This window comes from Eleginops maclovinus, chromosome 16 (assembly GCF_036324505.1).
Source record: "Eleginops maclovinus isolate JMC-PN-2008 ecotype Puerto Natales chromosome 16, JC_Emac_rtc_rv5, whole genome shotgun sequence".
Classification (NCBI taxonomy): domain Eukaryota; kingdom Metazoa; phylum Chordata; class Actinopteri; order Perciformes; family Eleginopidae; genus Eleginops; species Eleginops maclovinus.
The window spans coordinates 9,446,745-9,461,677 of NC_086364.1; the positions used below are offsets into that span (position 1 = coordinate 9,446,745).

Sequence of the window (14,933 nt, forward strand, 5' to 3'; positions counted from 1 at the left end):
CTGAGAGGCTGACAAATTGTGTCTATAGGGGCTACTGTCTCTGTACAGTGCTGTTTTCCACAGCTTTATATTTGTGTTCAGATCATGATATATGACTGCTCTTAAGGTGGTTGCCAAACCTTATATTTATCTGCTCAGACGGATGAAACTGTCTATGTTCAATCCACATTTTTGGAGCATCTGAAGGACTTCTAATCAAAGTTTATTCAACAGGTGAGATTGATTATTCCTTTTTGACAAAACTATCGCACCAAAAACTTAATTTAGAAGCTGCTCTCAAACATTTCATGATTAAGGAAAAAGTACATGGCAAGTTTTCATGAAACTTTGGTGGGAGGCTGTATCATGTACAGTAAATTGTGGAGCAAATATGAATCATGGTGTGTATACAAACAATATTTGTTGTTATGGAAAGGGTCCTGATGGAGGAATACATTCAACGCTTACCCTTCTATTTCCGATTTGTATTTTAAGATAATATGTAATGCCAATGAAAGGACCTGTTTTTGTTAAGCAAAAAACTGCTATATTTATATGGCAATTGTTTAAAATTACTGTTTCACACATGACATAAAGACAGCAGGCTTTGATTAACCAATCAAATCAATTTCAGACAACAGCTACCGACCTACCAACCAATAATATAGTTATCCTTGAACAGCATATCAACGGTGCTAAACCAAAAAGGAAGTTGGTATGCAAAAAAAACATAAAGAAAGGAATCTTATTATTTGTTTTTTAGGGACACAAAGAGTGTATCACAACAGATTAAAAACAAGTAAGGCAAAAGCACTGCATCAACCATTTTCATCGCAGCATGATGTGACAGAAGAGAAAGAAAAGGGTCAGCTCATGAACCCCTGCTGCTTCTAAGTTTATCATGTCCCTCACTCAAAGCGTCAAAAGCATTAAAGATTTCAAAAAACAAAACACAGCATGTCTGGAGAAGAGCAGCAGTTAAAACATGGACTTTTGAAACATTAAGCATTTGTATCTGTCTATCATGTTAGATGCTGTTGTGTTTTATTCATAGTAGCTTCCTCTTCAGGGGCAATAACATTCATCTTAACTATAGTCTTTAATCATGTGATCCTAATGTGCTCTCTCATAACAGTTAAATGAACTACATCATATCAGCATGACAAAAAGAGAGAAACAGGGTGATTGCTTAAGCCTCTTTGGCCATGCAGTACTTCTCACACAGGCCTGCTTTAAAATTAATAGGGACATACTTTAACACACCACTGAATAATGAAGAAGGCGAGGGCTCAGCACAGCAGCCAGATGATCAGAAATAAGGAGTCAATATTTCAGGACGGGCTAAGCTTTGTCATGTGAAGATGAGAGGCACTACACACAAACATTTAAAGACATCTTTGGTACACTGTGCATTAACTACAGAGCTTGCAGTGTAAAAAGGTTGGAATTCAAGTTGGCTTGAGTTAAGGCAGAAAACAATGGCTGTAAAAAACCTCTTTTATGTTGGTGTTTCATCTCAGCTGATATTACTTCATGGTGGACATTCAAAGGTATTTTCAGTGACTAACTAGGTCAAAATCACGCATAGCGGAGTCTGCTGCAAAACACCACCCTGCACTGTCATCCCTGTGCAGCAGGAGCAGTATGAGAAGCTTGAGCAGCATTGTTAAAGAAACTGGAAACATTTGATTCCCACCAGCAGAGTAACAGTCTCTCTTAATATCACGCCCACATATGTCCACACAGACTCGCTACAATGTCCCTAATAGTGAATCTTCTTCAGTAACGTTGTATGATGATACTGAGCACTAGATTAAAAATGTTCTATGATTTCCTGAACTCACAAACTGCATATCAAGCTGCAAGCCCCCATTCTAGGTGATTTTGGTCCAGAAAGAATGGACCAATCTACTCCTCATTTTACTGCGAGATTTTTAAAAACCTATCAAAGGCCCCTTGATGTTCCTCCAACCAAAAATGTGAAACACTACATCCAGTGGGCCATTGTGAAAATGAATAGAAATGGGGATATGAAGAAGAAAGCTGTTGTACCATTAGTTAGAACTTACCAAAGTGTTCTCAGTGCTGTTCTTCACCCTGGTATCCAAGTAGTCACGAGCCATTTCCCCCTCCGACTCAATCTTTTGGACCAGCCGCTTTGGATAGGCGACCTGGATGGCAGTGTCCCCACTGTCCGGCTGCCCTGCCGGGGTAAACCAGTCCCAGATGCCTCCATCCTGCACTGGGCTCCTGTCCACACCTGCAGGAAGTACAACAGAGAAACTTCCAGGGAGAGGGCATTGGGTGTTGGCCATGTAAGCTCATACCTGTCTATATTGGCTGGTAATCAGTGTGAAAATGGTAAAGGTGATATTTAAAAAAAAAAACACACAATGTGGGAGGATTCATATAAGTGTTGGTTCTGTAATTTGGTGACCTAATTTATTACACTGTTGATGTTGTTCTAGTTTATAACGTTGTATCTGTCACTGATCTATTCTAATGTAATGGAAATAATAACATAAAATAATGAATGTGGTAATTTGCAATAGTTTTTAGGCTACATTGTAAACTGATGCCCATATTAACAATTGCACAGGGCCTCTGTAGCTTCCAATCTCAACAATCATCAGACAGACTGTAAAACACGGTAACTGGTGTTTGACAGGTTGTTATAGCACTGCGATTATATGAATAAACACCGCTGCTAATGGTTATAAGTGCTTGGATATATGTGAGGGGGCTGATATGCGAATGTGTGGATGCAGAAATCAATCGCCTCGGAGACAGAGTGCTGGTTGGCACTGGGTTACTGCTACAATACAATCGCTGGGGTTAGAAAGTGCTGGTGCAAGTGAAAAAATGTTGTATGCAATGGGAACGAAAAAGGGTGCTCCCTCTCTTAATCCAAACCTCCCTCACTCTCTCTCTTACCTGATACCGCAAGCCTCTCGCCCACTGCAGCAAAGACCATGAAGCACCACACCGCCAGCATGATCTTCACATATTCCCCCGGATTACAACATCGAGAGCCGCAACAATGTCACGAACCTGACCGACGGTAGGGCGGAAAAAGAGCAAAAATCGCACAGCAGGAATGACGGCGAAGAGCGAGAGAGGATCTGCTAAACATCTGACGATGCAGGTCCTCTCATCTCTCCCCCTCTCTGTGCTTCTCTCTCTCACTTTTTCAGGCAAACACCGAGAATTTGGTGAGCATATCAGAATGATCAAACACGAATCATAGCCCGGGACTATGGCAGAAATTATATTGATCAGTGTGTAAATAGTGAGGGAAGGGAGAGTGCGCGCCTCGGATGCATCGCTCTGTGGGAGAGCTTTGGTGTATATGGATGAGGATGTATATGTCAATCTGCGGTATGCGGAAACGAAGAGACGGGGAAGCGGAGAGAGATGTGTCTGCGGTGAGGAGGACACGTGGGACAGCGGGACCCTCCCTCATCCCGAGCAGCCCCCTCCTCCCGTTGCCAGGGAGAGATGAGACAGGCCGGCTGCTGCTGCTGAGGTGGACGGCCGAGCAGGAGTCGAAGAGGGGACAAGCGATTAACCACCCCTTCATTTCCTCACTGCACGGGTACGAATGTCTGAATGTATCTGAGCATTTCCTTACCCTACCTATGAGGCATTCAAACATTTACTAATCATCTCATCATGTTTCTCTTTTCCCCTGTTTCCATGGTAACCAAGTCAAACAGTTTGTCACTCATTTCTTTGTCATGTACGAATACGACTTCTATTGTGACACAAATCCCTGTCATTCGCTACTGTTAATGTACAATAAAGTACAATTTCATTAACCCTTGTATTATGTTGAAAAAAAATTACATTGATTATGTTGCGGGTCATTTTGACCCATACTGTGTAAATGCACTCAAAACAGTGAAGAAAACAGGTTAAACCAATAACAACTTTATTTAAGATTACATAAACATTTAGAAAAGTGACATACAATACATTTTTAATTCCAACACTATATTTAAGAACTATTTAGTCTAATCCTCTTGTCCTCCCGGGTCAAAATGATAATTCTTCCCTCCTTCTTTCCTCCTGCCATGCTCACTCCTTCCTTCTTCTCATCCTGTTTTCCTTCTCTCTGTTCATCCTCCTCTATTCCCTTCTTTTCTCCCTTCCTTCCTCCCTTCATTCTTTCCTCCTTCCTTCCTTCTTCTCTTCCTTCCTTGCTTTCTCCATTCTTTCCTTCCTACCTTCTTTCCTTCCTCCCTTCCTCCTTCCTTGACCAAAGAAAGCACAAGGGCTACGTTTTTCCCTCTTCATGAACACATTTCTTTTTAACTTTGACTTCAACTTTAACTTCATCCCAGCGAACTTCAACTTTTCAATGTTCTCCACATTTTTCTTCAACATTTTCAATGTTCTCCACATGATGGACAGAATGTTACTGTGTGCTTTCTGCAGATGTAATTCTTGCATTTCACACAAGAGGTACTTGTTTTACGGTCCTCTCGGGAGGGACAGACCTGGCATCTTTTCCTTTTCTTTCCACCTGTGTCCACTGGATGTTGGTTGGGTGAGGTTGGGTTGGGTGAGGCTGCAGGTTGGTCGGGTGACCTGAGCTTGACCTTTTCAATGACAGCTGCAGCTGCTGGGGATCGAGCTGGCCTGGCTCGCGTCTGGATCTTGGGAGTGATAAGTGCTTTGCCGAGTTCTTCCAGGAAAAGCCGACGTCTGTACAATTTGCCGGCATTCCATTTCTGGTTGATTGCAGTCCACAGGACATAGGCATTGTAAGCAGACACGTCCACAATGTTGTAGAAAATCACCAAAGGCCAACGGGCTGTCTTGCGCTGGCAGCTGTATGTTGCTGTGACTTTGTCCAGATTGTCAACTCCTCCTTTGGTGGAGTTATAATCCAGGATCATTTGTGGCTTCATGTCTTCTCTTGTGCTCAGAGATGCATCTGTGTGCATTGTACTCATTACAAGAACATTCTTGTTTCTCTTTGGGCAGTATGAAACAACTGTTGCTTTCTCAGTGAAAGCAAATATTGAGGAATGCAGAGGTCTGCCCTGCATCTTCAGAATTTCAGTGGGAAGTTCTGGCTTATTTCTTCTGACTGTTCCCAACATGGTCAGCTTTCTCTTCTGAAGTTCATCTCCAAGGCGGTAGGATGTAAAGAAGTTGTCACATGTGATGTTATGACCTTGCAGCCCTTCACTCATTTCCAGCACCACACGCATCCCCTGATTCTTCTCAGATGTTCCTCCAGGTAGCTTTCCAGTGTATACTTGCATATTCCATGCATAGCTGGATTTTGCATCACAGGCTGCCCATATTTTGATGCCATACTTGGCGGGCTTGTTGGGCATGTACTGTCGGAAAGGACAGCACCCCCTGAATGGAACAAGGCGCTCATCTACAGTAACATGGGGACCAGGATTGTACAACAAAGGTAAAATTTCAACCCATTTATCCCACACATCTCTGATCGCAGCTAGTTTGTCTCTTTCACGTCGACCAGCTCTGGTGTCGTGGTTGTCAAAGCGGATCACACGAGATATCATGTGGAATGTCTCCAGAGACATTGTTGCACGAAAGATTGGCCTTCCATTCTCTTCATTCCATAGACTTGCAGTTGCTTCTCCCTTTGACCTGTACACTCCAGCTAATAACAGAACTCCAATGTAAGCATGCAAGTCAGTCTGATCCAGTGGCTTCCATTTCTCTTGAAACACACGTCTCCCCTCCAAGTTGGTCATTTCCAGTATAATCCTCTCTATTGGTGAGGATATGAAGAGCTGAAATGCTGATTGAATCTCATCAACTCGTGTGACAGCAAATCTTGTAGGACCGGGAGTCATTTTGATCACATTGGAAGATGACAGTCTGCCTCGGCTTGGGTGTGGTGATGTTGACCATTTTATATTACCGTCCTTAGATGCCCATGTCCCCTCTGTGGATGATGATTGCTGCATTCCTTGGTTTTCATCTGTTGGAGGAACAACGGCAGACTCGTCCTCTGAATCCTCCTCATCGTAGGAAAATTGACAATCTGGATCAGCAATAACATTGTCCTCTGTCTCTGAAAGATCCTCTGGTTCTGAAATATCTTCCTCTACATCACTATCCCAGTTCAAAATCTGTGATAAAGCCTCCTCAGCTGCCGTCCTTCTGGAGCTCATTTTTGGTGAGTTTGTCAAAAAGATGACATGAGAACAGTGACAAGGACAAGTGTGAAAAAAGTTCCCTCTCTTCACACACCTGGCTCTGGGTCTCAGAGGCAATCAAAATACAAACAATTGTACATCAAAGTAAAAAGTACATCAAAGAGACATGTTTATTTGGGATCTGAACAGCTATTTACCCACATTAAAGGGTCTGGGTCAAAATGACCCGCAACATCATCTTTGTATACAAACTCTGCACAGACATTCCACTACACATCAGAGTGTCCAGATTTTACACACCAGTTCATGACCCTAGATCAGGGGTTTTCAACTGGTTTTGTCCCAGGGACCACCATTCGGACTAGAAAGCAATCCGCGGCCCACTGATGTGCCTGCGCGTGCGCGTGTGTATTTGGTGTTACATGCATAGCTCAATGCATGAAACATGAAAGAGAGGCCACGCAGATTTTATAATAATAAAAGTAGATTTATTAAATTAAATTAAATTAAAGATTATTTTAAAGAAAGAATAAAGAATAATAAAGTGTTGTGCAATTCAGTATTGGGAAAAGTAACTAAAAATGTCATGCAAAGTCAGTCTAGGTGTGTGACAAAACAACAACGGAGAACAAAAATCCAACAACACCGGAGAACCAAAATCCAACAAATGAAGACCAAGGCAGCCTCAACTGCTGGCTGGTCAGGGCTTTTATAACCCAGCCAGGACAGACCTGTCACCAATCACCTGCTGTAGAGACAGAGAGATTGAGAAAAGCAGAGAGAGATTGAGAAAAGCAGGGAGAGAGAACAGGCTTACCATTAACACAGGGCGGGGCCTAAACCCGCCAGGGTCGTAACAGTGAAAACATGGGAGAATTAGGCCTACCTGTCAGTGTGATATCTGGGCGTGGTGAAGTCCACACAGCCTGTCTATTCGTGGCGAAATGGTAGACAGAGACAGTCTCATGTCATTCTCTGGATCCCTGTACTTATTCTTTAAGTACGCCAGTGTAGAAAAACCACTCTCACACAGGTATGTGGTTGGAAAGGGCAAAAGACACCTCATTGCTTTTGCAGCAAGCTGTGGAAATTCTGTCTGGCAACTTATCCAGAATTTAACAAGGGGCTGTGTGTCGTACATATGCCTCCTGACAGAGTCTGTGGACATCTCAATCAGCTTATCCTCTTCCACAGCCGTCAGACTTGACCCTACTGATGCATCGTCACTGAATGGGAGCAGGATCCACTTGCTGTCACGGCGCCACTCTTCCGAATCAGTGAAGTACTTTGCGAATTGACGCACAAGCTTCCTCAAATGCTCACATATAGTGTCGTTGATGTCAGTGCTGTCAGGGTATTCCTCAACTGAAGGAAACATCGCCAAGTTATTGCTCTCCACTCGTTCGATCCACTTTGACATTTTTTTCACAAATGCGTCGAGCTTCTCGTAGAGCTGCATGACGTTTGCATCTCTCCCTTGCATGGAGCTGTTCAACTTGTTCAGCTCTGCAAAAACATCTGTGAGGTACGCCAGCTTAGTTAACCAGTAACTATCGTTGAAATTGGAAGCCAGATCAGAATGCTTCTCGCACAAGAACTCGTAGATAGCTCCGCGTAGTTCAAACACACGGGCGAGCACAGCGCCGCGAGACAGCCAACGCACCTCTGAATGATAAAGGAGAGAGCTGTGTTCACTTCCCAAGTCATGGCATAGGGATGAAAACAGGCGTGTATTCAATGCGTTTCGTTTTATGAAGTTGACCGTCTTGACAACGACATCAAACACACCACTGAGCTCAACACTGAGATCTTTGGAGGCGAGAGCCTCTCTATGAATCAGGCAGTGTGTCCAAATTACCCCCGGAGCCACCCTCCTTACATGCGCAAACAGTCCAGTCTTGCTGCCACTCATGGCTCGGGCCCCATCGCTGCATAATGCAACGCACCTCTGCCACGAGATATTGTGCTCCGTGAAAAAATCGTCCAGTGCTTTAAATATTTCTACACCGGTAGTTCGCCCGGGCAGTGGTTTGCAAAAAAGAAATTCCTCGCACATAGTGCCACTGTCCTCGTATCGCACAAATGTTAACAGTTGCGCATCATTAGTAACATCTGTCGTCTCGTCGATTTGAAGGGAAAACAGAACTGTCTGAAGTTTTGCCATCAGCTGGTCTTTGACATCATTTGCCATTTCCCCAATTCGTCTTCCGATTGTGTTGTCTGACAACGGAATAGTTTTTAATTTGTTGGCACATTCTTCGCTTACCATAGCTCTGCACATATCTATGGCTGCTGGCAATATAAGCTGCTCTGCAATGGTATGGGGCTTCTTACTTTTTGCAACCCTGAGAGCGACCAGATACGATGCTTTCAGTGCGTTTTCATTTATTTTTGCACTCTTCCTCATGGTAGCCTGCTGTCCTTTGAAATCACGCAACATCTGTTGCATGTACTCAACGGGTTTGGCCTTCAAGTGGACGTGATGCGTCTCCATATGCCGCGTAAGTTTCGACGGCTTCATAGCTTCATTACAGAGAATTGTTGAACATAGGCTACGAAACACAGTGGTACCTCCTCTCCTGCTCTGTCTGTCGTCACTGTGAATCCATATTTAACATATTCCTCATTGTATTTTCTTTTTCGTCTTTTTTGCGAAGTTGACGCTTCGGAAGCCTGTCCTTGCCCTATCGTGGCGGCCTGTCCCTCTGTCGTGGCAGCCTGACCCTCTGTCATGGCAGCCTGTCCCTCTGGCACTTTCCTCACTACAAAACGATCCATTGGTGCTAGATATATAGCTAGACTAGTACATATGTAACAAATGTTTGCTGTACTACAACCTATCTTAAAATAGCTACTCTCGTCGGCTATGCTTATAAATGTGTGTCAACTTTGCTCGCAAGACTGTACGTAATGAATAATAAGTGAGGTTAGCGACGCAACTCATTACCATTAGCGAATCACAGGCTACCATAGACTGGATAGGCGCAAGGCTACATTCTGTCAGCTTGAATTTCCTTTATATTATTTTAAACATATTTTTCACGATATGTAACGGTATTCTGGAAATGTGTTGAAATATCAAAGCGAATTTATATTAAAAAAAAACAATGGTGAACTGATCAACATAGGCTCTTGTCACGGACCACATGCAATGCCGCCGCGGACCACCAGGGGTCCGCGGACCACCGGTTGAAAACCCCTGCCCTAGATGATGAAAAGTCACCAAATTTCATCAAGAAAAAGAAAGGATAACCAGTACTTTGGTCAACACAAAAACTGAAATGGGTCAAATTGACCCTTAACATAATACAAGGGTTAAAAAATAAAAACATATAGAGTTTTACAACTTATTTTCCTGGGATAAAATGAAAACTGTGGCTGCTAGAATTCACTTTGAAATGATAATATAATGTGATATCTGGTTTAGAGTGAGAAATGCTAACCAATCTGGAACTGACTAAGAAAAGTTTACGTCATGTTTTTATTTCTAAAAACGTTGTGATCATTGAAGAGGGGTGTGAGATGTTTCTTTTTTTTATATAGAGGCTTTTCCTGTAGATTAATTACTTTAGAAAATCGTAAAATAAATGTTACATGTCATCTGTTGAGCATTGACTGAGGTGAAGAAATGTGTGCCCCTCACTTGAAGTAAATTAGAAACAAGACAGTTTGTTTAGTAACAAAAAGGATAGGTTATGGATAGATAAAGCCAAAACGTTACAGCCCATCAGATAAACTCCACCCAAAACCATATGGGCATATGACAATACTTCAATTAAATGAAAAATATTAGTTAAATGATTTACCATAATAGGCAGGTAATCTAAAAAAGAAATATAGAAAAATACTGTTAACATGCGTCAGTGAAAACGTGACTCTGTAGCACACGGACAACATTAAGTAATAAACTATTTAAGTAAACATGACAGGGTCTGTATGATGTATGAATTTAATTGTCTAAAAGATTGCAGCAGACATTCAATTGGCTTTTCATGAGGAACCATAAATAAAGACCAATCAAAGGATAAAACTGGAGACCTGCAGTGCTCTAAGTGTTGCTGTCTCAGCCCTGTGACCTGAAGGATTTGCTTCCTTGATGCAGTCAAGTGTTCCAGCAGCCATCCTGCAACACATCCTGCTAATGGAGGCACATTGTGCACTGGCAGCCCCCTCTGAATATTTCATCTGCCCCCCTTTGAGACAGGGATCAAGAGATAGTGGGGAACAGATGGAGGGGAAAACAGCAGGATGAGTGCAGCATCCATACAAAACATGTGCTCGTTCTTACAAATTGTAGTTCTCCAACTCAAAACAGAAAGATCAGTTAAAACTGTGCCTTTCTTCTGTTAGTCTGAATCAAACATCACCACATGTGACTTTTGTTTCATTTTATGTGATCAACATCTGATCACACAGTAATGCTCAATTAAGTATTTAGCAGAGTTACAAAAATTGCAGAGAGAACTCTGAGAAGTCAGGCTGTGCTTCAGAAACAACATTATTATTATTATTATTATTATTATTATTATTAGTTGTCCCTGTGTGCCAGGGCAACAATAAGTATTTAAATCATTTACTCAGGTAAAACCATCAATGCCAGACTGTGAAAACACTGCACTAAGGGAAATGCCTGCATTGAAAACCTTATCTAAGTAAAATAATGTAGGTGTTAATAGCAAAGTGTACTTTAAGACACGTTTAATCCTCCAGTTATCAAAATCTGATATTATCTGATATATATCTGATATTGTCAAATCTGGAGAAACAAGATTTTACCTGGACAGCAAGGGATTGAACAGTTGTATTTTGTAAAGCAACTAGAGCTTTTAGATAAATATAGCTGAGTAAAAAGTACAACAATTTACTCAAAAATGTAATGGAGCAAAATAGCTATACAAAAGCAATACAAATCCACCCTAAATAAAATGAGGAATTAATGACAGTTAAATCCTTATACACTTTGATGGTTTGATGGCTTTACCTGATATGAGAGAGATAGAAAATCTTAACTATTTCCCTAAAATATGTTTAAAAAACAGAGACACGGATAATCACAACAGGACTTTCTCAGATATTCCATATCAAATAGAAACAGTGTACGGTCAAGGTAAATGTCAGATTGAGACACACTACCCTCTACTGTGCAATATGCTGCATCACACTTAGACCAGGCTATTTGCAACTTCCAAATAAAGTCCACATACATCTGATCACTTTTGGAAATAGATTTCTTTCTTTCTTTCTTCTGCCATTGTGTCAGGTATAGTGTTATTAAGAGTGGATAAAATGCCTTGTAAACATTTTAAAAGGCATTAAATATGTTGATAATCATATTCTTTGGAAGGGTTTTTTATATAAAAAACTACTTCACAGTGTATCATTGCACTACATATAGTGCAAGTTTCTTTAAACACTGAAAGGCAACACCTGTGTGTCCTTAAGAAGTTGGTGCATGTGTTGGCTTGCCCGTGTTTCAAGTTTGTTTGCAGAAAACTGAGCAATCAGGTTAATTAGTTTCAGCTTTACTTCTTCAGCGTAGCCAAACCATTGAACGCATGCTGGCCAGGTGCTGCCAATTAACTAAGCTCTTCCTATAAGACAGGGTGATGAACGCGGCGGCCGTTCCATTACATCTCATCTTTGGAAACGTGTTCACATATCGAAGAAAATGAATGGTCTGCCCACCGGGAAAGATGTCGGCAGTCCGCCGCCGCAGCTGTTCAACTGCGCCCACGCTGACTGTGGAGCGACTTTCACCAGACAGTGGAAACTGAAGCAGCACGAGACTGTGCACACAGGAGCGGTGAGGATCATTTCTAATGGATTAAATGTTCAGAATTCCTGAAGTAATACACCAATGTAACTTTCCAAATGCATTTTGCCAAACATACTTGTCACACAGAGCCCGTGTCTCTGCACCATTGCTGGCTGTGGTCATCGTTTCACGAGAAAATCCCACCTGAGCCGCCACATGCTTCGGCACAGAGGGGTGAAGCAGTTCCAGTAAGTCACATGTCACTGTACTGTTTCTCCTCACAAAACAAAACCCACGTCCTCATTTAATTTTCTTTTTGGCAGATGCAAATTAGCGAGCTGCACGCAGAGTTTCTTCCACGCAGACAAACTGAAAAGACATATTCGCTACGCCCACGGAGACAAAGACAAGTATTTCAAGGTTGGTCTTAGTAAACTAATGTGCCCACACGATGACGCCAACGGGCCGTATTCAAACGGCGTCCCCTTAAATGTACTGCTTGCTGTTCAATGGCCAGTTTCAATTCCTTTGTGTCATTTTAACCACTTAATATTTTTCTCCTACAGTGTAGTCAGCCAAACTGCTCGTTGACATTCAAAAAACGCAGACTGTTTAAACTGCATTTAAAGGAGCATGGAGTGCCTGCTAACTTAAAGTAAGTCTGTAACAAAACATGTCAGAGTAGATGACCTAGATTTTCTTTAGTTTAAAGACACTGTTTTGTCCTGCGACTTAATGAAATGCATGTAAAATAATATGCACTTGAAATTTCTATAATTATCATCTCTAGCAGAGATAAATGAGTGGTTACAGGCTGAGTGGGTCAAGTTGTCTTTTTAAAAAAAATTCATTCTTCCTGTCTCTGGTGGGTTACTTAGGTGTTCGAAGGCTGGATGTGCTGCCACGTTTGACTCCCATATTGAACGCAAAGCCCATGAGAAGAGGCACGCAGGTTGGTCTAATTCAATCTTAGCAGGTGTCCTTTTATCTTCTATCTCTGTGAAATTCTTTCATTAAAAAGGGGGTTGTGGCTTCATTTGCATGTAACCTTTTTGTGCATCTAAGATGATTATTTCAAGACACCTAACATGTATGCTGGTTACTCAAATGTCTCCAGAAGGAAGCCAACTGGGGCCTATCCTTTGATTCCCCCCCACTCACTGGCCTTGTTGTTTGGTCTGTGCAGGTTACTGCTGCCCTCATAACTGCGAGCTGTTTGAACACATGTGGAGCAAACTTCAGAAGCACATTAGTGCCAAACACCAGGGTAAATATGTTGCCATTGTTCTAAAGTCCTTTGTACCAAAATGTTTGTTTCTCACATTTTGAAAATGTGTTGTAGCGACATTCACATGCCAAGTGTGCAAGAAAGAGTTTGCGAAAGCAGATGCTCTGCGGCGGCACAAACGGACCCATGCTTCCCATAAGCCTGTGCTGGTTTGTCCCAGGGACAACTGCCAGGCTTACTTCTCTACTACCTTTAACTTGCAACACCACATCCGCAAGGTGCACCTCCAGCTCCTCAAATACAGATGCTCCTTCCCTGACTGCCCACGCAAATTTGCCATGAGGGTAGGTGTCATGTCCTGTATGAGATTAATCAGAATAGTTATATTCTTTGTATTCAGTAGCTCACCTTAGAAGAACTTGTAAAAGTAATTTGGATCTTTTACTGCACTTCTGACAGTTTAGGTAAGAATTGGTCATTTCTGACTATAGTTGTAAAGAAAATGCCAAACAAGTGAACAATATAAATGAATTACAGGATTAATATTCATTAACTGTATCTTTTTGTACTATTACACAGGAGAGTGTGACCAGACACCTGCTTTGCCACGACCCAGATGCCACCACACTAAAGGCAAGTCGGCAGATGTGAACTAAAACACATTAGTGAGCTCTAGAACTAATTGCAACAACTGACATTTTTCCCAAATCTAGCTCATAAATTGCTTGATTTCTCCTCAGAAACGTCTGAGGCCTAAGAAGTCCTGGCAGAAGCGTGTGAACGGACACCATCTGCCCCTTGTGGAGGAAAACCTGCATAATCTCTTTGCGCTGCGTATGCGGATCTCCCGACGTGCCAAAGTGGAAACCAACCTCCAGGGCCTCTTCAATGAACGCAAGATCCCTCATTATGTTGACCCTGAAGTCAACCTGCGCAAGTTGTTTGGTATCAAACAGCCTTACATTTTCGAAGAGAAGCCTGAGCTTGCACCACTAAAAGTATAAATGATAATGCCTCCCAATATCACCGCAGTTTGATGGTTAAGTTTGAATTTCCTGAAATCTGTTATTGGCTTAAGTTGGGCTGATTTTCTTTATTTTTGAGAAAGATGGGTCTGTTTGGTTCAGTTATTTAATGTAGATGGCATACATTCAAATATTTATATTTCAAAGTATTAATTTGAATATGACTTGACGCATTGATTGTCAAGCTTTATTGAATTCTAGTTCTTGGAGACAGAGGGTTTTCTCGAAATGCTTAATTTATAATGCATCATGTGCTGACCCAATAAAATGAGTTACATTTTGATCAAAGTTTAAATGGTGTTTTCACCTTTTTTTGTTGTTGTATTGTTTACACAAATGTGGCTGGAGTCTGCTAAACTGCAGCAAATGTTGAGGTATCTTCCAGACCTAAGATCAGTCTCATTTTTTGCAATGGCAAGAGCCTTTCATTGTTACAATTAAACAGCCAATCTTCTAACATGTATAGGTTGTGCTTGGTTTGGCTTCACATATTGGTTGTGTTTCTGAATTTTTGGATTGATTTTGGATCTCATTAAGTATGGACAAAAGGACTTGCTTATGAGTAAGAGCTGAGTCACAGAAAGCATGTCACTTTTGGGGGTGGAGGAGACCTTTGAACACAGTAGATGAGTCTGTCCAATGTTTTAAAGGTTAAGCTACACTTTTGATATAGGCCTTACCAACATTTACCTAAAGATGGTTTTTGTGTGTAGGTAAAATCCCTTGAATTACTTGGCTTAGTCTAAAGTGATCTCTAGGTTTTCATTGCAGCATCTGTTTTTAAAATGTATCCTTCTCAT

The 14,933-nt window shown here is 41.7% G+C and overlaps 3 protein-coding genes across 6 annotated transcripts in view; 1 reads left to right on the forward strand and 2 right to left on the reverse strand.

Annotated features, from left to right (window-relative positions):
* Nucleotides 1–3,351, reverse strand: part of LOC134878506 (disintegrin and metalloproteinase domain-containing protein 11-like) — a 21,801-nt gene extending 18,450 nt beyond the window's left edge. For both annotated transcript variants that reach the window (XM_063904574.1, XM_063904575.1), the window contains exons 1-2: nt 2,914–3,351; nt 2,049–2,239 (exon numbers count right to left, since the gene is read on the reverse strand). In XM_063904574.1, coding sequence (XP_063760644.1) covers nt 2,049–2,239; nt 2,914–2,974 — 252 coding nt within the window. In that variant the 5' untranslated portion in view covers nt 2,975–3,351. The remainder of the gene's footprint in view (nt 1–2,048; nt 2,240–2,913) is intronic.
* 42sp43 (P43 5S RNA-binding protein) lies at nt 2,968–14,428 on the forward strand. 3 transcript variants are annotated; one of them, XM_063904579.1, is made up of 10 exons: nt 2,968–3,590; nt 11,728–11,928; nt 12,028–12,128; nt 12,204–12,300; nt 12,447–12,535; nt 12,759–12,832; nt 13,067–13,147; nt 13,223–13,452; nt 13,688–13,741; nt 13,849–14,428. In XM_063904579.1, exons 1-10 carry the CDS (start codon nt 3,297–3,299, stop codon nt 14,110–14,112), a joined length of 1,485 nt encoding a protein of 494 aa, XP_063760649.1. In that variant the 5' UTR covers nt 2,968–3,296; the 3' UTR covers nt 14,113–14,428. The 3 variants fall into 3 exon arrangements, with proteins under 3 accessions (XP_063760649.1, XP_063760650.1, XP_063760651.1); XM_063904580.1 differs by having other exon boundaries at nt 2,969–3,574; nt 11,724–11,928; XM_063904581.1 differs by having other exon boundaries at nt 3,537–3,574.
* LOC134877625 (zinc finger MYM-type protein 6-like) lies at nt 6,448–9,331 on the reverse strand. Its single transcript, XM_063903192.1, has 2 exons — nt 7,012–9,331; nt 6,448–6,873 (listed from the first exon to the last, which is right to left on the reverse strand). The coding sequence occupies exon 1, from the start codon at nt 8,644–8,646 to the stop codon at nt 7,015–7,017; it is 1,632 nt and encodes a 543-aa protein (XP_063759262.1). The 5' UTR covers nt 8,647–9,331; the 3' UTR covers nt 6,448–6,873; nt 7,012–7,014.
* Nucleotides 14,429–14,933: the final 505 nt, after the last annotated feature.

Coding starts and splice junctions, on each gene's coding strand:
- 42sp43 (XM_063904579.1), top strand. CDS start 3,297: ATGCATCGCTCTGTGGGAGAGCTTTGGTGTATATGGATGAGGATGTAT. Junction 13,453..13,687: donor CACGCAAATTTGCCATGAGG/GTAGGTGTCATG, acceptor ACTATTACACAG/GAGAGTGTGACCAGACACCT. Junction 13,742..13,848: donor CAGATGCCACCACACTAAAG/GCAAGTCGGCAG, acceptor ATTTCTCCTCAG/AAACGTCTGAGGCCTAAGAA.
- LOC134877625 (XM_063903192.1), bottom strand. CDS start 8,646: ATGAAGCCGTCGAAACTTACGCGGCATATGGAGACGCATCACGTCCAC.